This window comes from Oncorhynchus clarkii, chromosome 2 (assembly GCF_045791955.1).
Source record: "Oncorhynchus clarkii lewisi isolate Uvic-CL-2024 chromosome 2, UVic_Ocla_1.0, whole genome shotgun sequence".
Classification (NCBI taxonomy): domain Eukaryota; kingdom Metazoa; phylum Chordata; class Actinopteri; order Salmoniformes; family Salmonidae; genus Oncorhynchus; species Oncorhynchus clarkii.
The window spans coordinates 49,302,734-49,327,733 of record NC_092148.1 but is presented as its reverse complement, the minus strand read 5'-3'; the positions used below and the strand labels follow the sequence as shown (position 1 = coordinate 49,327,733).

Sequence of the window (25,000 nt, the reverse complement as noted above, 5' to 3'; positions counted from 1 at the left end):
GCACGCACTCAATACAGAAGTGGTCTGATGAAGCAGATGGTAAGCTACAAGACTATTTTCGCTAGCACAGACTGGAATATGTTCTGGGATTCATCCGATGGCATTAAGAAGTTTACCACATCAGTGACCGTACGTACATATCCCAACCAGAAGCCGTGAATTACAGGCAACATCCGTACTGAACTAAAATCTAGAGCTGCTGCTTTCAAGGAGTGGGATACTAATCCGGCCGTTTACAAGAAATCCCACTACGACGAGCCATTAAACAGGCAAAGCATCAATACAGGACTAAGATCAAATCCTAATATGCCAGCGCTGACGCTCATCAGATGTGGCAGGGCTTGCAAACCGGCACAGATTACAAAGGGAACGCCAGCCGCGAGCTGCACAGTGACGCGATCCTACCAGACTAGCTAAATGCCTTCTGTGCTTGCTTCGACGCAAGCAACACTGAACCATGCATGAGGGCACCAGCTGTTCCGGATGACTGTGTGACCACACTCGCCTTAGCCAACCTTTTTAAACAGGTTAACAGTCACAAGGCCGTAGGGACAGACGGATTACCAGGACACGTAAGCAGAGCATGCGCTGAACAGCTGGCATTTTCAACCTCTCCCTATTACCGTTTTAGTACACAAGGGGCTGCTAAAAAAGCCCATTGGCGTCTATCACCAGAATGCTAACAAAATTAGCACAAGTACTAGCGAATTTCCATAGAGGCTGCGACCTATATAGGCCAATGACCGCAAACAACAAACTAATTGCAGAGATAGGCAATCCAGCTCATAAAGTTATGAGTGTAGGTAGTAGCTACTTGGTGAGTTTGGAAATTAACAAGCGAATGAACTAAAGATACTGTGCAAATGAGCACATTGTTTATGAATGTTTGTCTGAAGGAAGAACAGCACTGGCTCTGGAGCAACATGTGTACACGCTGTGTCTGTGTTAGGGCAATGGGCCTTCCTGCTCTGCTCGAAGGGCAGGCAGGTAGCCTAGTGGTTAAGCTAATGACTTTGTGTACTTAACTAGCTTGCTTACCTTGCTTGCTCCTAGTTGAAGATGATCTCTTCATGATGAGGTGACTGGATTGGATTCCTCATTTTGTTGACAATCGTTGGGACCACTCGTAAAATAATCATTGATTTGCTGGTAATTCAGAGCGTACTGGCACCCTTACTCATAGTAATGACAACTACTTAGTAATGACAACTAATAGCCACATCGCTATTTATCTGAGTCGGCTGTTAATGATTATTGATGACTGAGACAGCGGGAAGACTGCGTGCGCTAGGCTACTATAGGATGACAGGAGCCCAACCTCAATTCTCACCCCTTCTCGCCTGTGCACTCGTTCACACCCCCTCAAAGATTTAAAAGCAATGGATTGGTGTATTGGTAGACATTTCATCGACACCTATCTGATGATTTTACGTCTTTGAGGGGAGTGAAGACAAGTGGCAGGGCGTAGCAAGAAATAGGATGCGGCTCAAAAAGGATGGAAGATGACTAAAGCTGCCTCTCACTTCCAACAAGTTTACGATAGGATATCGATTGATTACTACCTAAAATCAAAATAAATCTAAACTGCGTAAATTAATGGAATACTGTTATTTTGGCCAGCTAATAACCACCAATCAAGGCAAGCAAATTGCAGTGGTGATAGAAGTGTGAATATCATTAGGAATGGACAAAACTTAGCTCCATTCCTTTTGACAAAATGAAAATTGGACCACTTGGGATCATATCTACATCGTTGATTGTAAATGACTGTATTACTAGCTAGCTAGATAATTATTTTGTGTCTAAACCAGATTTCATTGATCCGTAGCATGTTATCTTGAGTGGGCCTTGTCGGCTGCGACACTCACAAGGGGGTGTTTGAGCTAGCATTTTTCACGTTGGACATACTAGCTCACATGTCAAAACCTTGGAAATGCCTTTTAGCAATCATAAAATATTTGTACATAACATTCGCCATTCAATGTTTGCCTGCATATTCCCTGCATTTTTGTAGTATAAAACATTTGACAAGCAATTTAAATGTCAACGACAACAACAAAAAGCATATTGGATATGGGCAATTCCATGGCAACAGAATGATTCTGAGACTCCGATACCAGAATTTGGACTTCGATACCAGGTTTATTGTCATGATACTCGATACCATCACAATACCAAAACGATACCATAGCAAAAAATTAAGCCAAGTCACAAAATTGAACTTTTGTACATTTTTTTCAGATAAAGCCATGTAAATCACAACTCAGGATATGACCCAGATGCAGACATGGGAGTCGGATAGTGCAGTTCTCCGATTATTTATTAGAAACACGGGGCAAGCAACGGGCAGGTCAAGGGCAGGCATAGGTTTGTGATCAGGTCAGAGGCAGGCAGGTACAGGACAGCAGGCAGGCTCAGGGTCAGGGCAGGCAGAATGGTCAGAACTGGGAAAAATTAGGAAACAGAACTAGAGAAACAGGAAGGCAGGAAAAAACGCTGGTAAGACCTGACAAGACGAACTGGCAACAGACAAACCGAGAACACCGGTATGAATACACAGTGGATAATGGGAAGATGGGTGAGACCTGGAGGTGGGTGGAGACGAGCACAAAGACAGGTGAAACAGGTCAGGGTGTGTCGGTGTATGCATGAATTTATCAATGATGAATTGATGTTAGGCTTCAGCTGTAAGCTAGCAAGGAAAGGTAGCCTACAAAGCTGGAAGCTACCGGTATCTTCAGTCTTGCACTGTAGAGTGTTCTAGCCTGTAATACAAGTTGTTTTGCAAACCAGTATTTAATAGTTGCAACATTTCTACATGCCGTGTTGTATTATTCAATTGTGCTCAGTGCAACATGAGTGGGGAGCTAACATGATGCAGCCCAGAATCCCAGTGAGTGCAGTGGTTACTCAGGAAAGGCTAGAGCTAGCATGAGTAGGTGGAGCAGGCACGTTGCTCTCATGCTATAAGGGGACACATCAACTGCGCCGATAATAGACAGACTTGATCCTCTCTCAATCAGTAGACAATGTGTCAAACACATTTGACAGAAGTAACCTACGAAAGTTTTAAAAAAAGAATAGTACCGCTTTTCATGTTCTAGTGCCAAAGTGTCGGCATACCATCCAACACTAAATCATATAACTCTATGCAAAAGGACTACTTTTAACCATTTCCACAGAACATTTTACAAAAACACATTTACTTGAAGAGCAGTGAGGATGCAAAGTTTTGTAACAATGACGGTTTGTGAAAAATCTGCATCTCAACATCATTCTGTTACGGAATTGCCCATATGCTTTTCTCAGATCTCATTTACACTCGGTTTTAATACTGCACTTATAGACAGTGTAATTGAGCTATATTCATTTTAAGAGAAAGTCCTTGCCCTAAAATGTAGTCTAAACTCATTTATTTTCTTCCTAGGGGCATAAGGCTAGCAGCGGTAAATACACATATCTCAAAGCCAAAGCACTGATATTGGGCCCATTTCAAGACTATGGTGTTAATGAGTTTTTTAAATTGATATTATATATTGACTGTTAATTAGACTTTTCACATTGCACAAGTTTATGAACATTTCATTTGGTAAACCTGTAAACAATACATTCATTACATTAAGTGCATCTGGGTTGAAAAATACATGTATTATATTCTAAATCTCGTTTTACTCTAAAATGAGTTCCAATACATGTCATGAACATGGCTACCATTAGGGGGCAGCAGGTAGCCCAGTGGTTAGCGCGTTGGGCCAGTAACCAAAAGGTCGAATCCCTGAGCTGACAAGGTAAAAATCTGTCGTTCTGCTCCTGAACAAGGCAGTTAACCCACTTCCCCTGTAGGCCGTCACTGTAAATAGGAATTTTTTCAAAACAAATGTTAAATTAATAAATACTTGTTCTGTATTTTTAACAGATCAGGGTTGAAAAAACAGACTGCTGCTACCTGATTGGTTGAATGCGGTGCACAACTCTCATTAGCATAGTGGTGGATCTTTTTTTATTTATTATTAACACAGTATGCTTATTTTCCCTTTTTTTTCCACCAACGAACCATTCAATCCAGTTAAGGAGGAAACCGCCAACTTTGCAGCCTGAATGGAGGATGTTTTATGTTAAATAAAGGTTAAATAAATACATTTAAAATAAATATATGAACTGGTCCACAGGGGACATGAGTGTATTGTCGCCTGGACACATTAAAGTTGGACTTAAGATCAAATTTTATTTGTCACATTCGCGTGTTTTAGCAGATGTTAATGTTGGTGTAGCGAAATGCTTGTGTTTCTAGTTCCAACAGTGCAGTAATATCTAGCAAGTAATATCTAACAATACACACAATCTAATGGAATTAAGAATATATGTGTACGAGCAATGTCAGATGACAAACAACGTAAAATAAATAATACTGCCATCTTGCGGTCGGTTGGGTTATAGGACAAAAATATTGAGTCACTTCTCTGGATGTGGCTGGCGAAGGCCATGCATGCCACAGACAGAATTTAGCAAAGAAGTCTGGGAAATTCCTGCTCCAGCCATGCATTGTCCCTATACTTTCCACACTTAACCCTCTCCATGTTACTATACCACCAGCAGCCCTGCTGCACCAGTGAGAGAGACAAGGAGGCAAGGAAGAGCTACTGTTTTGGTCTGCATGCAGCCCTAGCAGTGTCATATTTTTTTTTTACAAAGCTAGGGAAGAGCTGAAGGTTCTGGGAACTAAGGCAGGTTTTCTGGGGTTTTGTTAGGGGTAGGTTTGATTGGGAAGGCGCAGAGAAAGATTCAATGCTGTAACTAATGTAGATTTACACTATCAGAACTGTACATGGCTGGCTTGGTTATACTGTACATCCACAATAGTTGCTAGAAAGGATAATGTGAAAATAAAATATCAGAGCCAGCACAGTATGGTTTGGGTCGGTTGTATGGTTTCATTGGAACGTTGCAAGAATAGTCCAGTTTCTGGGGGTTAGAAGAATATTGCATCAACATCATGCCAAACATATACAGAAACTGCCATGTTCTCAGAATATAAGATATTCTAGACATGTTTCATGGGAACTGTTTAAAGCAGGAAGTTCTGGCATAGTCCCGTGGAGGTATTTGTCTAGTTCCCAGCTTCTTCCGGTGATGTCCCTAAATACATTTTTCAAGTTCTGCTTGACATTAAGGGAATGTTCTCCTAACACTAACGCTTCAACATGCTAAATAGGTTCTCAGGAGGTTTTTGCTAACATGCATAGAATTTCCCCCTAACTAACGGAAAACTGGACACTCAAACATCAGGGTATCATTACAAAAACATTCTCTCCCTAGAATTGTTAGCTGTGTCAAGCTTTGTGCTGGGTCAAGTCACTGGTCAGTGTTGTGGTAAGGGAAGTGCAAAGCCATGATTTGTGTCATACTGAGGCTTACTTTTTCTCACAACAAGACCACATGGGGCAGCTGAGAGAACCAGGGCTAAATATAGTTGGATTCAGGGCCAAATGCTTGACGTGTGTGTGTGTGTGTGTGTGCACGTGTGTGTCCTATGAACCATTCAAAAAGCTGCAGCCTGCCATAGCCTTTGCCATCTGCAGTGCCAGTAGGGTCCTGCCTTTGGGGACCCGTCTCATTTTTGTTCTGATGACTTCGTTTAATGTCAACTCTTTCCGAGGGCCTCGTATTCATTTTTAATAGCGACCGGCTAATCAATCTTTCTTTGCAAAATGGAACATTCCAATTTGGGACTCGGTGTCGTTCGTCCCACTTTCCAATCTGTTGTGTTAAATATTTTAAATGCCATCCTATGATCTGATACATGCAGCCAAACTCAATTCAAACTTCGCAGCATCCTTTTGTGGCCAGCAAAGCGACTCACTTGATTAGAACAGTTTTGGAACAGTGATTTATACACAATCTGAAGTGTAACAAGTAGAAATGGTAGACATTCAGACTTGGTGATAAGGCTATGCCAATAACATGAAGTTCATAGAAGCTACAGTACTCTAGGCTACGTGAGTTAGCCAATGACTGAGAATGACTTTTTATGTATATTTATATAAGTTGTTTATTTTTGGATTGCGGATAGCTCTTCAGTTTCTTGGCATTTTATCGCATGGAATAGCCTACATTTCTCAGAGCAAGAATAGACTGACGAGTTTCAGAAGAAAGGTCTTTGTTTCTGGCCATTTTGAGTCTGTAAATCGAACCTACAAATGCTGATGCTCCAGATACTCAACTAGTCTAAAGAAAGCCAGTTTGATTGCTTATTTAAATCAGCACAACAGTTTTGAGCTGTGCTAACATAATTGTAAAAGGGTTTTCTAATGATCAATTAGCCTTTTAAAATTATAAACTTGGATTAGCTAACACAGCGTGCCATTGGAACACAGGAGTGATGGTTGCTGAAAATGGGTTGCTGATAATGGCCCTATATAGATATTTCATACAAAATCATCTGTTTTCAGCTACAATAGTCATTTACAACACTAACAATGTCTACACTGTACGTCTGATCAATGTTATTTTATTTTAATGGCCAATTTTTGTTTGGCTTTTCTTTCAAAAACAAGGACATTTCTAAGTGACCCAAAACGCTTGAACGGTAGTGTGTGTACACAAGATATACAACACGACTAATGTGCTCTTAAAACAGTGCACTTTTGGTTTTGTAATCTCATTTTCAAACAAAACAGCCTTTTTCCATATGGTCAATATACCACGGCTAAAGACTGTTCTTATTCGCGACAGAGTGCCTGGACACAGCCCTTAGCCGTGGTATATTGGCCATATACCACAAACCCCTGAGGTGCCTTATTGCTATTATAAACTGGTTACCAATATAATTAGATAATTAAAAATAAATATTTTGTCATACCTGTGGTATACGGTCTGATATACCACGGCTGTCAGCCAAACAGCATTCAGGGCTCGAACCAGCCAGTTTATCATTTTGTTTATACCCCTGATTTAGCTTCATGTCATGCTTGATGATAACTTGAGTGTTCTCGACTGCCTCTTTATAGGAGACATGATTTTGCCCTTGGTTGCATAGCATGATGTGCTTACTAATCTACTAACTGCACATTTTGTCATTGAACGTACACGCGCAGCAAGAATAAACTTTGTCTGCAGTGGATGTTCTTGCGCATCAATTCGATTAGAAGACTGCCCACTTACGTCTAGGCGCATTCTTTTTGTAGCGAATTAAGCCTGGTAATTCTATTGCAACAGCATGACAACAACCTCCTCCTGCCCTCCCCTCCCAGCCTTCTAAGTGTCCTCAAATGGACCACTCCTGGAAGTTTGTAGGGAACCTGGCTCGCGTAAACAGTCCCAGGTCTTTTTGAAATGATGCCAATGTCTCCAGTCAGTCTGTTGTTTTTGTTTTCCACCTGCCTTTCTAATGCGATCACCCCTGTTGGTGTCTGTTGGCCCAAGCAGCCTGACATGCAAACCTCACGGGCCACGTTGTGTGCACGAGCATTGAAAAATAAATGTACATATACATGATATTCAATCATTTCACCTACACCACTTGCGCATGTGAATGAGCGTCTGAGTAGCCAAGTGCTAAAATATAACTTAGTTCTATTTGAAATGTGCCACGCGCTGCAAGTCCCCTTCTTATTGGATACCAGGAAGCTACAAACCCACATGGATGTTTTAAAGACAAAACAAGAAGAGATTCATTTAAAGATAAAAAGGGAAACCTAGTTAGTTATCTGTGGATTAAGCGTCAGAGTATATACACACACAATTTCGTGCAGGTCAAAATTCTTCAAAGAACCAGCTAAAAAGAGGGTCTTATGCATGACCGGTGAAATATGATATTTTAACCTGCATGTCATGATTTCGTCTTGCGTGGATGGTGAAAATCGAAATGCTTGCGATGGCAGATGCACACGCGTGACTGGTGTAGTTAGCATGTGAGCTTGATCCTCTCAGTAGCAGATTAATCTGGAGTGACTCTTGAACACAGACCTCAGACAGTCTATACAGCATTATATACAGGGCATTTGGAAAGTATTTAGACCCGTTGAAATTCTCCACATTGTAATGTTAAAGCCTTATTCTAAAACAGATTACGTTTAAAATGTTTCTCATCAATCTACACACAATACCCCATAATGACAAAGCAAAAACAGTTGTTTTTTAAAAAATACATTTTTGCAAATGTATAAAAAAAATAAAAAATATCTTAATTACATAAGTATTCAGACACTTTGCTATGAGACTTGAAATTGAGCTCAGGTGCATCCTGTTTCCATTAATCATCCTTAAGATGGTTCTACAACTTGATTGGAGTCCACCTGTGGTAAATTCAATTGATTGGACATGATTTGGAAAGACACATGTCTATATAAGGTCCCACAGTTGACAGTGCATGTCAGAGCACAAACCAAGCCATGAGGTTGAAGTAATTGTCCATTGAGCTCCGAGCCAGGATTGTGTCAAGGCACAGCTCTGGGGAATGGTACCAAAAAATGTATGCAGCATTGAAGGTCCCCAAGAACACAGTGGCATCCATCATTTTTAAATGTAAGAAGTTTGGTACCACCGACTCTTTCTAGAGCTGGCCGCCCAGCCAAACTGAGCAATCGGGGGAGAAGGACCTTGATCAGGGAGGTGATCAAGAACCCGATGGTCATTCTGACAGAGCTCCAGAGTTCCTCTGTAAAGATGGGAGAACCTTCCAGAAGGACAACCATCTCTGCTGCACTCCACCAATCAGGCCTTTATGGTAGAGTGGCCAGACGGAAGCCACTCCTCAGTAAAAGCCACATGACAGCCAGCTTGGAGTTAGCCAAAAGTCACCTAAAGGACACTAACACTGACCATGAGAAACAAGATTCTCTGGTCTGATGAAACTTGCCTGAATGCCAAGTGTCACATCTGGAGGAAAACTGGCACCACCCCTATGGTGAAGCATGGAAGGGGGCAGCATCATGCTGTGGGGACACTTTTCAGCGGCAGGAACTGGGAGACTAGTCAGAATCGAGGGAAAGATGAACGGCGCAAAGTACAGAGCGATTCTTGATGCAAACTTGCTCCAGAGCACTCAGGACCTCAGAGTAGTACAAACATTTACCTTCCAACAGGACAATTACCCTAAGCACACAGCCAAGACAAAGCAGGAGTGGCTTCAGGACAAGTCTGTGAATGTCTTTGAGTGGCCCAGCTAGACCCCTGACTTGAACCCGATCAAACTTCTCTGGAGAGACCTGAAAATAGCTATGCAGCAACGTTTCCCATCCAACCTGACAGAGCTTGAGAAGATCTGCGGAGAAGAATGGGATAAACTCCCCAAGTAGAGGTGGACAAGCTTGTAGCGGAGAAGCTGGGAGTTTGGAGCAAGTGCAAGTGGTGAGTTTAATAATAAAGGGAACAATACAAGTAGCGTACGGACAGTATTGACTAAGGGAGTGCCAGTAAGTGGGAGTAAATGTGAGAGTACCCCTGACGCCACAGGACGCCGCAGGCCATAGGGACAGCCCCAAGGACGAGGAGCGGGCCGGTCCAGGCAGTGAAGATGGAAATCACGGATAATGTTGGAATCCAGAATGTCCTCCACCGGAACCCTCCCAGTCCACCAGGTACTGGAGCCAACCCCCACGATGTTCGGGAGTCCAGTAGGGCTATCACATAGGCGGAACCTCCCTCGACGTCCAAGGGGGGTGGAGGGGTGTTGTGGGGGACAGCATCAGCCAGGGGACCAGAAACCACCGGCCTGAGAAGGGAGACATGAAAAGGTGCGATAAGGTAGTCACTAGGAACCCGTAACCTATACGTCACATTGTTGACCCTCCGGAGAACCGTGAATGGCCACACAAACAAGGGGCTCAGCTTCTTGCAGGGCAGGCCAAGTGGGAGATTCCTGGCAGAGAGCCAGACACAATTCCCAGGATGGAATAAGGGAGTCTCACTGTGGTGGCGGTCTGCCTGCTCCTTCTGACGGACGGTGCACCGGAACCATTCGTCCACTGCAGGGGCTTCGGTCTGGCTCGGAATCCACTGAGCCAGGGCCGGCTGATAACCCAGGGCACACTGGAGGAGTGACATAATGAATTCTGGGCATATTCCGCCCAGGGAAGGAATCGGGTCCTCTCCCCATGCCGGTTCTGGCAGTGACTCCTCAGGAACCCACGCCAGCTCCTGGTTCATCCTCTCCACCTGCCGGTTGGACTGAGGCCGGTACCCGTCAGTGAGACTGACCGTGACCCCCAGTTTCTCCATGCAAGCCCTCCATACCCATGACGTGAATTGAGGCCCACGGTCGGAGACAATGTCCTCCAGAAGGCCATAGTGCCAGACGACCTGCTGGAACAGTGCCTCAGCGATCTGGAGAGCTGCAGGGAGACCAGAGAGCGGAATATACCGGCGTGATTTTGAAAATCTGTCCACAACCACCAGAATGATGGTGAAACCGTCAGAGGAGGGGAGATCAGTAACAAAGTCAATGGGCAGACAAGACCAGGGACGCTGAGGCACGGGAAGGATCTTCCCTGCTGGACCGTGCCGGTGGGACTTAGTTTGGGCACACACAGAACAGGAGTTGATGTAACAAATGACGTCCTGTGCCTAGGTGGGCCACCAATGCTTCTCGGAGAGATTGAATAGTACAGGTGATCCCAGGATGTTCAGCGACGACAACCGTGTATGCCCAGGTCAAAAGCCTTATCCCTGTGAGAATGTAGATGCGCTCAGGAGGACAGGTAGTGGGTGTGGATTCCCTCTCCAGAGCCTGGTGAATGTCCAAATAAACAGTGCCTTGTGAAAGTTTTCACCCCCCTGGCATTTTTCATATTTTGTTGCCTTACAACCTGAAATTAAAATGTATGTTTTGGGGAGTTGTATCATTTGATTTACACAACATGCCAACCACTTTGAAGATGCAAAATATTGTTTTATTGTGAAACAAACAAGAAATATGACAAAACTGAAAACTTGAGCGTGCATAGCTATTCATCCCCCTAAAGTCAATGCTTTGTAGAGCCACCCTTTGCAGAAATTACAGCTGCAAGTCTCTTGGGGTATGTCTCTATAAGCTTGGCACATCTAGCCACTGGGATTTTTGCCCATTCTTTAAGGGAAAACTGCTCCAGCTCCTTCACGTTTGATGGGTTCTGCTGGTGTACAGCAATATTTAAGTCATACCACAGATGGCTTTTTTTCTGGCCACTCTTCAATAAAGCCCAGCTCTGTGGAGTGCACGGCTTAAATTGGTCCTATGGACAGATACTCCAATCTCCGCTGTGGAGCTTTGCAGCTCCTTCAGGGTTATCTTTGGTCTCTTTGTTGCCTCTCTGATTAATGCCCTCCTTGCCTGGTCTGTGAGTTTTGGTGGGTGGCCCTCTCATGGCAGGTTTGTTGTGGTGCCATATTCTTTACATTTTTTAATAATGGATTTAATGGTGCTCCGTGGGATGTTCAAAGTTTCTGATATTTTTTGTAACCCAACCCTGATCTGTACTTCTCTACAACTTTGTCCCTGACCTGTTTGGAGAGCTCCTTGGTCTTCATGGTGCCACTTGCTTGGTGGTGCCCTTTGCTTAGTGGTGTTGCAGACTCTGGGGCCTTTGTGAACAGGTGTGTGTGTGTGTGTGTGTGTGTGTGTATATGTATGTATGTATGTATATATATATATATATATATATATATATATATATATACTGCTCAAAAAAATAAAGGGAACACTAAAATAACACATCCTAGATCTGAATGAATGAAATATTCTTATTAAATACTTTTTTCTTTACATAGTTGAATGTGCTGACAACAAAATCACACAATGTATCAATGTAAATCAAATATATCATCCCATGGAGGTCTGGATTTGGAGTGACACTCAAAATTAAAGTGGAAAACCACACTACAGGCTGATCCAACCTTGATGTAATGTCCTTAAAACAAGTCAAAATGAGGCTCAGTAGTGTGTGTGGCCTCCACGTGCCTGTATGACCTCCCTACAACGCCTGGGCATGCTCCTGATGAGGTGGCGGATGGTCTCCTGAGGGATCTCCTCCCAGACCTGGACTAAAGCATCCGCCAACTCCTGGACAGTCTGTGGTGCAACGTTGGTGGATGGAGCGAGACATGATGTCCCAGATGTGCTCAATTGGATTCAGGTCTGGGGAACGGGCGGGCCAGTCCATAGCATCAATGCCTTCCGCTTGCAGGAACTGCTGACACACTCCAGCCACATGAGGTCTTGCATTAGGAGGAACCCAGGGCCAACCGCACCAGCATATGGTCTCACAAGGGGTCTGAGGATCTCATCTCTGTACCTAATGGCTACCTCTGGCGAGCACATGGAGGAATGCCACCCCACACCATGACTGACCCACCACCAAACCGGTCATGCTGGAGGATGTTGCAGGCAGCAGAACGTTCTCCACGGCGTCTCCAGACTGTCACGTCTGTCACATGTGCTCAGTGTGAACCAGCGGTCCTGCTGCTGGGTTGTTGCCCTTCTACGGCCTCCTCCACGTCTCCTGATGTCTTTGCCTGTCTCCTGGTTGCGCCTCCATCCTCCACACTACGCTGACAGACACAGCAAACCTTCTTGCCACAGCTCGCATTGATGTTCCATCCTGGATGAGCTGCACTACCTGAGCCACTTGTGTGGGTTGTAGACTCCGTCTCATGCTACCACTAGAGTGAAAGCACCGCCAGCATTCAAAAGTGACCAAAACATCAGCCAGGAAGCATAGGAACTGAGAAGTGGTCTGGTCACCACTTGCAGAACCACTACTTTATTGGGGGTGTCTTGCTAAATGCCTATAATTTCCACCTGTTGTCTATTCCATTTGCACAACAGCATGTGAAATGTATTGTCAATCAGTGTTGCTTCCTAAGTGGACAGTTTGATTTCACAGAAGTGTGATTGACTTGGAGTTACATTGTGTTGTTTAAGTGTTCCCTTTATTTTTTTGAGCAGTGTGTGTGTGTGTGTGTGTGTGTGTGTGTGTGTGTGTGTGTGTGTGTGTATATATGTGTGTATATATATATATATATTACTGACATCATGTGACATTTAGATTGCACACAGGTGGACTTTATTTAACTAATTATGTGACTTCTGAAGGTAATTGGCTGCACCAGATATTATTTAGGGGCTTCATAGCAAAGGGTGAATACATATGCACACACCACTTTTATTTTTAAAATTTCACTTCACCAATTTGGACAATTTTGTGTATGTCCATTACATGAAATCCAAATAAAAATCAATTTAAATTACAGGTTGTAATGCAACAAAATAGGAAAAACACCAAGGTGGTGAATAGTTTTGCAAGACACAGTACGTCCCAGACCACAGGGGATACAACTTGAGATTGAAGGCAGGTCATCTGGCATTCGGGTGCCCAGTCCATGATTTTCATCCTCGACCATGAGATGGTGGGGTTATGGCATTGGATGCAGAAGATGATCTTGCGAACTGGAGCATGAATTAAGAAGAAAGGAATGTTTACCTGATTAGTGGTGTGGTGTGGTGATGTGTGTAATGGTTCCAGATCCTAGTGGTCGATTTATCCAGGGCTTGAACCAGAAACTGAGAGGAGAGCGGGTATGAGGTGATGTTGAGGGAGGATTCAAGGGTCTGGTCAATAAAGTTCCCTGCAGCACCGAAATCCACTAGCGCTATAAAAACAGTACGAGGGACAGCCAGCTGGTGTTAGCGACACTAAAGGGTCTGACAGAAAATGATGCAGATGAGATACACCTGCCCCAGGAGGTGGAAGATCACATGACCGTTCCTCTGCTCTCGTGGACCCAAGGTAGGACATACCGGACACTGCTGGACCACTCCTTAGGAAAGGAGCCCCAGCCTTTTCCGTCTGTCGTTCAGCCGCAGGGAGTCTTGTGACCCCTACCTACATGGGTTCAGGCTCTGATACAGAGTGGTCACTGAGGGAGGGAGAGAAGCAATGAGGCTACCGACACTCCCAATGTAGGTTATCCAGATGGCCATCGCGATAAATGCATCCAAGGAGAGGTTGTCATTTCGACATGCCAGTTCCGTCTTTACTTCCTCTCGCAGTCCTCTTCTGAATAGCGTATGGAGCGCCGGCTCATTCCATCCGTTAGAACCTGCTTCAGTCCACTGGATGCTGCTACAGTCCATGAACCCCTCTTACTAAACCAGCTCCTCTTCTACTCTCTCCCAGATGGCCGTAGCCCACTCCAATGCCCGCCCTGTCAGCAGAGAAATAACCGTGGCAACCTTGGACCTTTCTGTGGTGGGGCTCCCATCTGGTGCGCAAAAGAGAGGGAGCACTGGAGTAGGAAGCCACAGCATTTAGATGGGGTTCCATCATATTTATCCGGGAGGGACAGACGGGCATCGCTGACCTGAGTGGACTGCTGAATGGACTGGTGTTCTGGGTCGACTGATGGCAGAGTATTCTCCGCTAGTTGAAGGCAATCCCTCTTGGGTGTGTTTTAAACATTGAAGACTGCGAAGAACATCTTCTATAGCCGTCCCCAGTTGCACCAGCTGGTCATGGTATTGACGAAGTAGGTATCCCTGTTCATCGACCGTCTGGGAGAATTCCTGATTTCCTACTGCTTCCATTTTGTTGAGGCAGCATTCTGTAACGGAGACACTGGGAGTTGGTAAGCAAGTGCAGGTGGTGAGTTTAATAATAAACGGAACATGACCAATACAAGAGAAGCATACGGACAGGAAACACATTGTCAATACTGCCTGGGGAAGGAACCTAAGGGAGTGCCAAATAAAGGGGAGGTAATGAGTGAGGTAATGGAGTCCAGGTGTGCCTCATGATGGCGCGTAGGTGCGCGTAATGATTGATGCCAGGTGCGCGTAATGATCGTTGCCAGGACCGGTGGTTAGTAAACCGGTGATGTCGAACGCCGGAAGAGTGGGAGTACTGAGTAAAGGGTCTGAATACTTATGTAAATATTATATATCTTATTTTATACATTTGCAAACATTTCTAAAAACCTGTTTTTGGTTTGTCATAATGAGGTATTGTGTGTAGATTGATGAAGAAAAAACATGTAATCCATTTTAGAATAAGGCTGTAATGTAACAAAATGTGGAAAAAGTCAAGGGGTCTGAATACTTTCTCAATGCACTGTATGCTGAAACATTTAGCAAGGAGTTGCAGTCCATTTTGGAATGGGTGGCCAGTAATTAACTGGTCCTGAACATCTCAAAATCTAAGAGCATTGTATATGGTACAAATCATTCCCTAAGTTCTAGATTTCAGCTGAATCTGGTAATGAATGGTGTGGCTGTTGAACAAGTTGAGGAGACTAAATTACTTGGTGTTACCTGAGATCGTAAACTGTCATGGTTAAAACATGGAGAGAGGTCTGTCCATAATAAAGAGATGCCTTGCTTTTTTGACACCACACTCCGAAGTCCTGCAGGCTCTAGTTTTGTCTTAACCACATGACTGGATAATAATCAAGATCGGTGCTGCAAAGTAAAAGACCTAGTTAAGCTGCAGCTGGCCCAGAACAGAATGTCTTGCTCTTCATTGTAATCAGAGGTATAATATAAATACTATGCAATTACCAGTCTTTCTTGGCAAAAAGTTGGAGACTGACTGCATCACTTCTTATTTTCATAAAAAAACATTTGTGTTGAAAATCCCAAATTGTTTGCATAGTTACTAAATGCCACAGACTTGCCACCAGGGATCTTTTCACAATCCCCAAATCCATATCAAATTCAAGAAAGCGTATAGTATTATTCAGAGCCATTATTGCACGGAACTCCCTTCCATCTCATATTGCTCAAATGAACATCAAACCTGGTTTAAAAATAGCATGGGCGGCATTTTTAAATTTGTTGTTCTGTCCTTGAGCTGTTCTTGTCTATTAATGTTCTGTATTATGTCATTTTGTGTGGACCCTAGGAAGGAGTAGCAGCTGCTTTTGCAACAGCTAATTGGGATCCTAATAAAATACCAAATACCTAGCCTTGCTAACTCACACTCCTCATTATAGAGTTAACGTGAGTCGGGAGTGTTATATCCCGCCTTATATCCCGAGCTGCTGATCCCTCAGTGAACTCAAATCCACTCTCTTTGTCTCAACCTGTGTACTTCCTGATTAGAGTCATGTGGCTGTGGCTCAGGGTATTTTTATTTGGCTTCGTACCAAGTGGCACCCTATTCTCTATATAGTGCACTACTTTTGACCAGGGTCCATAGTGCTCTAGTTGAAATGAGTGCACTATGTTGGGAATAGGGTGCCATTTGGGACGCTGCAGCCTTTGCCTGGTATTTGGACCAGCGGGGACTTGGTACATGGGAAAGGTCTGGGCTGTTACTCACCAAAGTTCATTATAACACAATGTCCTGTGCTCCAACCCTGGCAGCCACACTGAGCTGAATGACTCTCTGGTTGGTTCATAATAGTGTCACATTTGGTGGCAGCCGTGGGATCCTGTTGGTGTTATGTGAACAGAGAGAGGTCAACAATTTCAAAGCTGTTATAAAAATGTGAACAAAATATCTTAAAGGCATACTGTGTTTTTCTTCACTCAGATGACATAAATATGGTATCCATGAGTATGTCTGACTCTGGGTAAGTAGAAAAACAACTTAAATTTCACAGTATCCCTTTACACCCCCCCACTGCAGACACTTTTATCAGGGCATGTTTATTCAACTGCTATTAACTTTTCCTCATTGGCCAATACATGTACTAAATATATATATATTTTTACGCTCACAGAGATGAAATATAATCAATGAGTATGATAAAAGGGCCTTTAGCTTTGGTCTCCTCAAAGACTTCCTTCCTTCCCGAACTCAACACTTCAGCTGTTGAGAGAGGGAGAGAGAGGCTGATCAAACAGTTCAGCTGATCAAACATGTTAATAATCCCACTGCTGCCAAGGATTCAGCAATGCCCTTCTAAACTCCACCCTATGCTCTGTCTCCATCTTCATTCAATACTGACGATAAGGGTTGGGGTCAATGCCATTTTAATTTAAGTCAATTCAGGAAGTATACTGAAATTCCAATTCCGTGACCTACCGCCAATGAGTCAGAAAAATGAAACTGTCATTTCTCAATAAATGAAAGTAGCTATAATGAAAAGCCACAGGTTATCATGGAAATTTGTTGAGCCCAAGTCCTATAGAAACTAATAAACCACTTCCCTATTATCATTTTATGTTGGTCAGGTAACTTTAGCTGAACAACGGAATGCATTTGAAATTGGTTAGGCTGTTTCACAATACAGAATCAATTGTGTTTGTGAAGAGTTGCTTACTTAGAGGAGAAAATAGAATGTTGATGGGAAAGAGCCAGCCGAAATGTTTTTTTTTTTCTTGAAAAGTTCCCGTGCTTATTAATTAAGTCTATTGTCGCATCCGTGCATCAATCTAAGAAATATAATTTTAAAAATCCCCATCACAACCCGTCAGTTTAAGTTACAGAGATGTTTTTTTGCATGGACTGTGTCTCAATCCACCACATCCGCCAATGTCGACCATGAAGGCCTGATTTCACGTAGTCTCCTCTGAACAGTTGATGTTGAGATGTGTCTGTTGCTTGAACTCTTTGAAGCATTTATTTGGGCTGCAATTTCTGAGGCTGGTAACTCTAATGAACTTATCCTCTGCAGTAGTGGTAAGTCAGGGTCTTCCTTTCCTGTGGTGGTCCTCGTGAGAGCCAGTTTCATCATAGAGCTGGATGGTTTTTGCAATGGCCCTTGAAGAAACTTTAAAAGTTCTTGAAATTTTCCGTATTGACTGACCTTCAGAATTGGTGGGTCCCCTGCGGGACGGTTAAGCTAACATAGGCTAATGCGGTTAGAATGGGGTTGTATGTAACTAGAACATTTCCCAGGAGAGATTAAATTCTTGTTAATCTAACTGCACTGTCCAATTTACAGTAGCTATTGTTTGAGAGTGCACAGTTTTGAACATGAACATTTATTAATGAACAAATTGGGCATATTGGGCAGTCTTGATACAAAATTTTGAACAGAAATGCAATGGTTCATTGGATCAGAATAAAACATTGCACATACACTGCTGCCATCTAGTGGCCAAAATCAAAATTGCACCTTGGCTGGAATAATACATTATGGCCTTTCTCTTGCATTTCAAAGATGATGGTGCAAAAAAATATATTAAAAAATGTATTTGTATTATCTTCTACCAGATCTAATATATTTTATTATCCTACATTCCTTTAACATTTCCACAAACTTCAAAGTGTTTCCTTTCTAGTGGTACCAAGAAAATGCATATCCTTGCTTCAGGGCCTGAGCTACAGGCAGTTAGATTTGGGTATGTCATTTTAGGCGAAAAAAAAAAAGGGCCAATCCTTAAAGACTGTTTACTCTTTTGCTTATTTGAGCTGTTCTAGCCATAAAAATGGACTTGGGTTTTTACCAATTAGGGCTATCAATTAGGGCTATACCACCCCCACCTTGTCACAGCACAACCGATTGGCTCAAACGCATTAAGAAGGAAAGAAATTCCACAAATTAACTTTTAACAAGGTACACCTGTTAACTGAAATGCATTCCAGGTAACTACATCATGAAGCTGGTTGAGAGAATGCCAATAGTTTGCAAAGCTGTCATCAAGGCAAAGGATGGCTACTTTGAAGAATCTCAAATATAAAATATATTTTTATTTGTTTAACCCTTTTTTGGTTACTACATGAGGTAAAGGGAATTTCTAGGGAGTCATTGTGGTTAGACCACCATTTCTAAGCCTTAACCATTTGACAATAATTGTGTCTCTAATTAAATTTCCTCACAATCCCTAAAAGTAGCACATGATCCACAGATCAGCTTGTAAGACCAGGGTCGTTCTCAGTAGGCACCAAATAAAATAAAACTCTGTGAAACAGCAAGGTACTATCAGCACAACTTTTTGTTTTCCGTCGCAAAATAGTTTCGCTATCGTGTACCAACACGACCCAGTTAGGTCGTTGTTCAGAAGGTCATTCTAGGCCTACATTTTGCTTAGCTATCAAGGTTTTTCTGAAGGAGCTTTGTTAGGAAAAGGGAGGTTTTTATTCCTCCTGAAGATAAACAGACAGAAACATTTAGATAAGGTTGTGTGGGTGCTGCCAGCCAAGGCTTTGCCATGTTGCAACTCTCCAGAGACTGAGACTCAAAACACCATCAAGGCCATGACACCACTGTAACATGGATATCCCTGGGAAATGCATGTTGATGACTTGGCTTTAGGCTACATATCAAAAAAGGATGTTGGTGCAAATGTATCACGCATTCACATCTGTCCAGTATCTATTTCTATTAGCAGGTTCTTGCCAAATAGAGAGACAGTACATTGTGAAGAAGAAGATGGATGGCATTTGCAATTCCCCTCCTAAAAATTAAGATCCGACTGAGGACGACCAAAAAGATCTTGGACGATGGCCCTCTTTTTGAATACTTTGAAATGCATCCTTTCCTCACATCTGAATTTGTTAGATTGTGGAAAAGCAATTAGGTGGCAGATTTTCTTTTATCTTATCGAAATCAAACACTTATGATCTGTGATTACCTCTAGAGAATTAGGAAGGATGTGTGGACTTTAAAGTATTTGAACAGGGCCAATGCCTCTTCACTTAAAGGGGAGCTACTGTACTGAAACCACATTTTAGTCTGTTCCCAAAACAGGATATGAAGACGTGAGCTCCACGGGCACGTCTTTGAGCCGTGTTCACCCTGGATAAACTTTGCACAGAGGTTCTGGTGTGTTTTTGATGCCAGAGAAATATAGAAGGGGAAGACTGAGACACAGGAAGTTTGGAGTCTCTCATGAACGTGCCATTTTCACCATGGCCTTGTGGGAGGCCAGGCTCTCTAGGACCGCTGAGAAGAACTATAACCTCAGCAAAATGATAGCCTCCAGGAGTTTACAGTAGCTTTCCAAACACTCTACTACTCCTACGACTTGAGGCAGCATTTTGGATAAGTCTGTTTAGGGCACTCACTGTATTATTTTGAACATGAGCTTATTTTCACTTTATGTTGAACCCATAATTAGCTAATTGGATGGCCTATATACGGTCTGTCTATATGTTTTACCTCAACTTCCTTGAACATTATCCAAATGGTCAGTGTCCATTTGGGAAAGTGCCAAGTCTACAGTGTCTTAAGCAACACTTCATAGCAATCTAGTGTTCCCCACTTACTGTCAAAGTTCCTTCTGATTTATCACTCTCTATATTGGAGACTGCAATTGTTTTCCCAGTTGTCTAATCTACAATCAGCATTTTTTTTAAAACACACATTTCCCCTCATTGCTTTCTTTTTACCCTAGCGACACTCTGTATTTCCTCAATAAGAAATATGGTGGAAACTCTCTGTCGCCCATTTCTACTCCAATCCAATGGTTTTACACTTGTGGGAGAGCAGTGTACAAGTACACACTTTCAGGAGAAAGTAAAGATTATTGGGACGCAGGGTCTGATTCCCTACCCTAAAGCTTGACATGCTGTGGGCTAACTGACAACAGTGGAACCAGACACTAGTGACTGGAAACATCCAGTGTCTATGTGTCTAGTATTGCCGTGTCAGCAGGCTAGGCCAGCGCAGCCAAGCCACTCATGACAGTCAGTGCTGTATCATCCCTTGGCCTAATACGGGTGGCAGGTAGGTTATCCATTAAGAGCGTTGGACCACTAACCGAAAGGTCGCTGGTTCAAATCCCCAAGCTGATTTTTAGATGAAAATTCTGATGTGCCCTTGAGTAAGGCACTTAACCCTTGTTGCTCCTGTGAGTCGTTCTGGATAAGTGCGAGTATATGGTGTGGGAGTATACAGTGTGATGTCAGTGTGTTATCTCAATCACTCTGTGTCACCACAGACAGGAAATGCCAAACTATCAGACCCCCTCTCTCTCTCTCTCTCTCTCTCTCTCTCTCTCTCGCCCCCCCCCCCCCCCCTGGGAAAGCCAACTGGCCATATTGCTATGCTAAAACATTTATGAATGTGAAATCGTCACACAGTGTAACAGGCAAATGTGTATATTATATTTGTTTTCCCAATACGTTAGGCTCTTTTGACCTAATAAAGGTTAATTTATTAACTTTGTATGAATTACAAGGCTAGAAAAATTGTTCCCTATGGGAACTGTATCTGTATACATTGTTAAATAAACAATTGCCTTTTCTCCCTTGAGAAAGAGGTCTCTTGACTTCAATAATGCTCACGGTTCCTCTCTCCCCCCAGGTGACTACTGTGAGGTTAACGTCTGCGGTAACGGAGGGATCTGTGTGACCGGGGCCGGAGCCCCCTTCATCTGTATCTGCCCCGACGGATACACCGGGGACACCTGCAACGACACAGAGGCTGGTACGGAGAAAAGAACAGTATTCATATCTGCATTATATAGCAATTATAGGTCTTTGACTTGAGTATCAAGGATAAGTATTAATTTGTAAAGTTATATGTAAGCCAGTTATACCAACTCATATTTCCCAAGCAAAAAGTCAATTCACCATCAAGAAAACATTTTTAAAAAATACATCTAATGAGATCAAACATGACTGGACAAATACTGATCCCTGAATATAATGATTAAACGCTACCTTTCAGGTATTTCAACTGTCTCTAATGTCATTTTTTTCGTTATGTGTCGGATCCCAGGAAGACTTGCAGTCGTTATGACGTCAGTTAATGGGAATCCTAATAAAATCCCAAGCTGTTATGAATGCTTATAGGAAGTCTTCATTGGGTGTTTTCAGCGGCTTCATAAAGGTGTTATACACCGACAGATGTTACATAGACAGTGTTAGAGGAAGATTCTGAGAGGTTGCCTCTACTACACTTATTACCAATCCTAATCCGATCGTTCCCTCTCCCCCTCCCTTGCTACTCTGCCCTAGGTCATTGCTGTAAAAAGAGAATTTGATCACGGTCAGCCTACCTGGTACAATAAGGGTTAATAATAAGTTATATTTACTACCCAGGGCCCTGCAACCCCAACCCCTGCAAGAACGATGCCATCTGTGAGGTGACTGGCCAGTCACGCCGAGGGGACGTCTTCAGCGAGTACATCTGCACGTGCCAAGATGGCTTTGACGGAGTCCACTGCCAGAACAGTAAGAGCCACTCCACAAGTTGCCCAGTTTACATTCACGTAGAATCTATTAGACAAGCTGTTTTAGTATGGAAGCACATGGCTGCCAAATATTCATTTATGAGAGCCACTCCACAACTACAAGCTGCCCAGTTTAAATTCACATAGAATCTATTAGACAAGCTGTTTTAGTATGGAAGCACATGGCTGCCAATATTCATTTGAAAATGCTAATGTGATACGCTTGGCGCCATTTACTTTGCATGAAGATGCAAATGTTGTAATGTTATCTAGGCAGAACGGTAGATTGATATCCAATTTGAATCATATCAAACTTGATTTACAAAAAACAAGTGGATTCAAACGGATACCTCAACACACTCCGACTGACCACCACTTTGACCACCTCATTGTGGCGCAATCACAAGAACTGAGCCCCTGGGATGGAAACAATGAGGTCCAGAGGTCGGAGGTGTTGTTGTAATGGACTAGACATAGAGAAACAAGGCTGTGTTTTTAATTCTAATCTTTTTCCACCAATTGGTCTTTGACCGATCAGATCAGCTCTTTTGCCACTAATTTGACAAAAGATTCGAATTGGGCTGCCTGTGTAAATGCAGCATGTGATACAATAAAACCAGTTACTCTGACATGGGTACAGAGGCCCAGGAGGCAGTGAGTGAGTTTCTCAACCCACGCAGCTGTTGTCCTTACAGGAGCGTCTCTCCGGATATGGCAAGGTTCAACTCCCAACTGGCAGAATGTGCTTGGCCCCCGAGCCGCCTCAAGCGCTGCACATAAGAGACAGATGGTGACCGTGTGCTGCGATCTCACAGAATAAGACAAATGGAGCAACCGAAAATATGCAAAAATCTCATTTTAGTTTGAAAGGAAGTAGCCATATATACTGTACATGTACTTTCCCAAATGTAGAGCAACATTTTTTTTTTTTACATTTCATATAAGGGCTTTTTAAATTAGTGAAATGTACTGTGTCCCTTTGTTTGGGCCCAGGTGCTTTGCTCTATGTGTTCAACCCTTCTGCTGGCTGACACTGCCTGTGGGGGCTGGGACACACACACACACACACACACACACACACAATCATACCAAACAGAGAGAGAATGGTCAGCACTTTTTTCCTCCCTTTTATCCGCAGCAGCGTGCACACAGAAACCAGAAAGAGTCCGATCAGGTCAACAACTCTGACTCAGTTTTCCCCTCCCACATCAAAGTGAATGAACTGTGGTGGTACTGCCTATTGGGCAATACGTGGTTCAATTGGGAGGTGAATGATTTCAGCCTCTTAGCATGCTATTTCGACTCTAAATGTTCATGCCCATATATATACAGTGGGGCAAAAAAGTATTTAGTCAGCTACCAATTGTGCAAGTTCTCCCACTTAAAAAGATGAGAGAGGCCTGTAATTTTTATCATAGGTACACTTCAACTAAGACAGACAAAATGAGAAAAAATCCAGAAAATCACATTGTAGGATTTCTTATGAATTTATTTGCAAATTATGGTGGAAAATAAGTATTTGGTCACCTACAAACAACCAAGATTTCTGTCTCTCACAGACCTGTAACTTCTTCTTTAAGAGGCTCCTCTGTCCTCTGTCATTAAAGCTTGTTTTTCAACCACTCCACAAATGTCTTGTTAACAAACTATAGTTTTGGCAAGTCGGTTAGGACATCTACTTTGTGCATGACACAAGTCATTTTTCCAACAATTGTTTACAGACAGATTATTTCACTTATAATTCACTGTATCACAATTCCAGTGGGTCAGAAGTTTACATACACTAAGTTGACTGTGCCTTTTAAACAGCTTGGAAAATTCCAGAAAATTATGTCATGGCTTTGGAAGCTTCTGATAGGCTAATTGAGAACATTTGAGTCAATTGGAGGTGTACCTGTGGATGTATTTCAAGGCCTACCTTCAAAATCAGTGCCTCTTTGCTTGACATCATGGGAAAATCAAAGGAAATCAGCCATGACCTCAGAAAAAAGAATTGGAGACCTCCACAAGTGTGGTTCATCCTTGGGAGCAATTCCCAAACGCCTGAAGGTACCACGTTCATCTGTACAAACAATAGTATGCAAGTATAAACACCATGGGACCACACATCCGTCATACCGCTCAGGAAGGAGACGCGTTCTGTCTCCTAGAGATAAACGTGCTTTGTTGCGAAAAGTATCAATCCCAGAACAACAGCAAAGGACCTTGTGAAGATGCTGGAGGAAACGGGTACAAAAGTATCTATATCCACAATAAAATGAGTCCTATATCGACATAACCTGAAAGGCCGCTCAGCAAGGAAGAAGCCACTGCTCCAAAACCGCCATTAAAAAAAAGCTAGACTACGGTTTACAACTGCACATGGGGACAAAGATCATACTTTTTGGAGAAATGTCCTCTGGTCTGAAGAAACAAAAATATAACTGTTTGGACATAATGACCATTGTTATGTTTGGAGGAAAAAGGGAGAGGCTTGCAAGTCGATGAACACCATACCAACCCGTGAAGCACGGGGGTGGCAGCATCCTGTTGTGGGGGTGCTTTGCTACAGGAGGGACTGGTGCACTTCACAATATAGATGGCATCATGAGGGAGGAAAATTATGTGGATATATTGAAGCAACATCTCAAGACATCAGTCAGGAAGTTAAAGCTTGGTCACAAATGGGTCTTCAAAATGGACAATGACCACAAGCATACTTCCAAAGTTGTGGCAAAATGGCTTAAGGACAAACAAAGTCAAGGTATTGGAGTGGCCATCACAAAGCCCTGACCTCAATCCTATAGAACATTTGTGGGCAGAACTGAAAAAGTGTGTGCGAGCAAGGAGGCCTACAAACCTGACTCAGTTACACCAGCTCTGACAGGAGGAATGGGGCAAAATTCACCCAACTTATTGTGGGAAGCTTGTGGTAAGCTACCCAGAACGTTTGACCCAAGTTAAACAATTTAAAGTAAATGC

General features: G+C 43.0%; 1 protein-coding gene across 3 annotated transcripts in view; it reads left to right on the top strand.

The window, feature by feature from the left end:
• The window catches only part of LOC139368821 (lactadherin-like), a 72,438-nt gene that overhangs the window by 23,826 nt on the left and 23,612 nt on the right, over positions 1 to 25,000 (top strand). For all 3 annotated transcript variants that reach the window (XM_071108233.1, XM_071108224.1, XM_071108215.1), the window contains exons 2-3: positions 21,169 to 21,291; positions 21,909 to 22,040. In XM_071108233.1, coding sequence (XP_070964334.1) covers positions 21,169 to 21,291; positions 21,909 to 22,040 — 255 coding nt within the window. The remainder of the gene's footprint in view (positions 1 to 21,168; positions 21,292 to 21,908; positions 22,041 to 25,000) is intronic.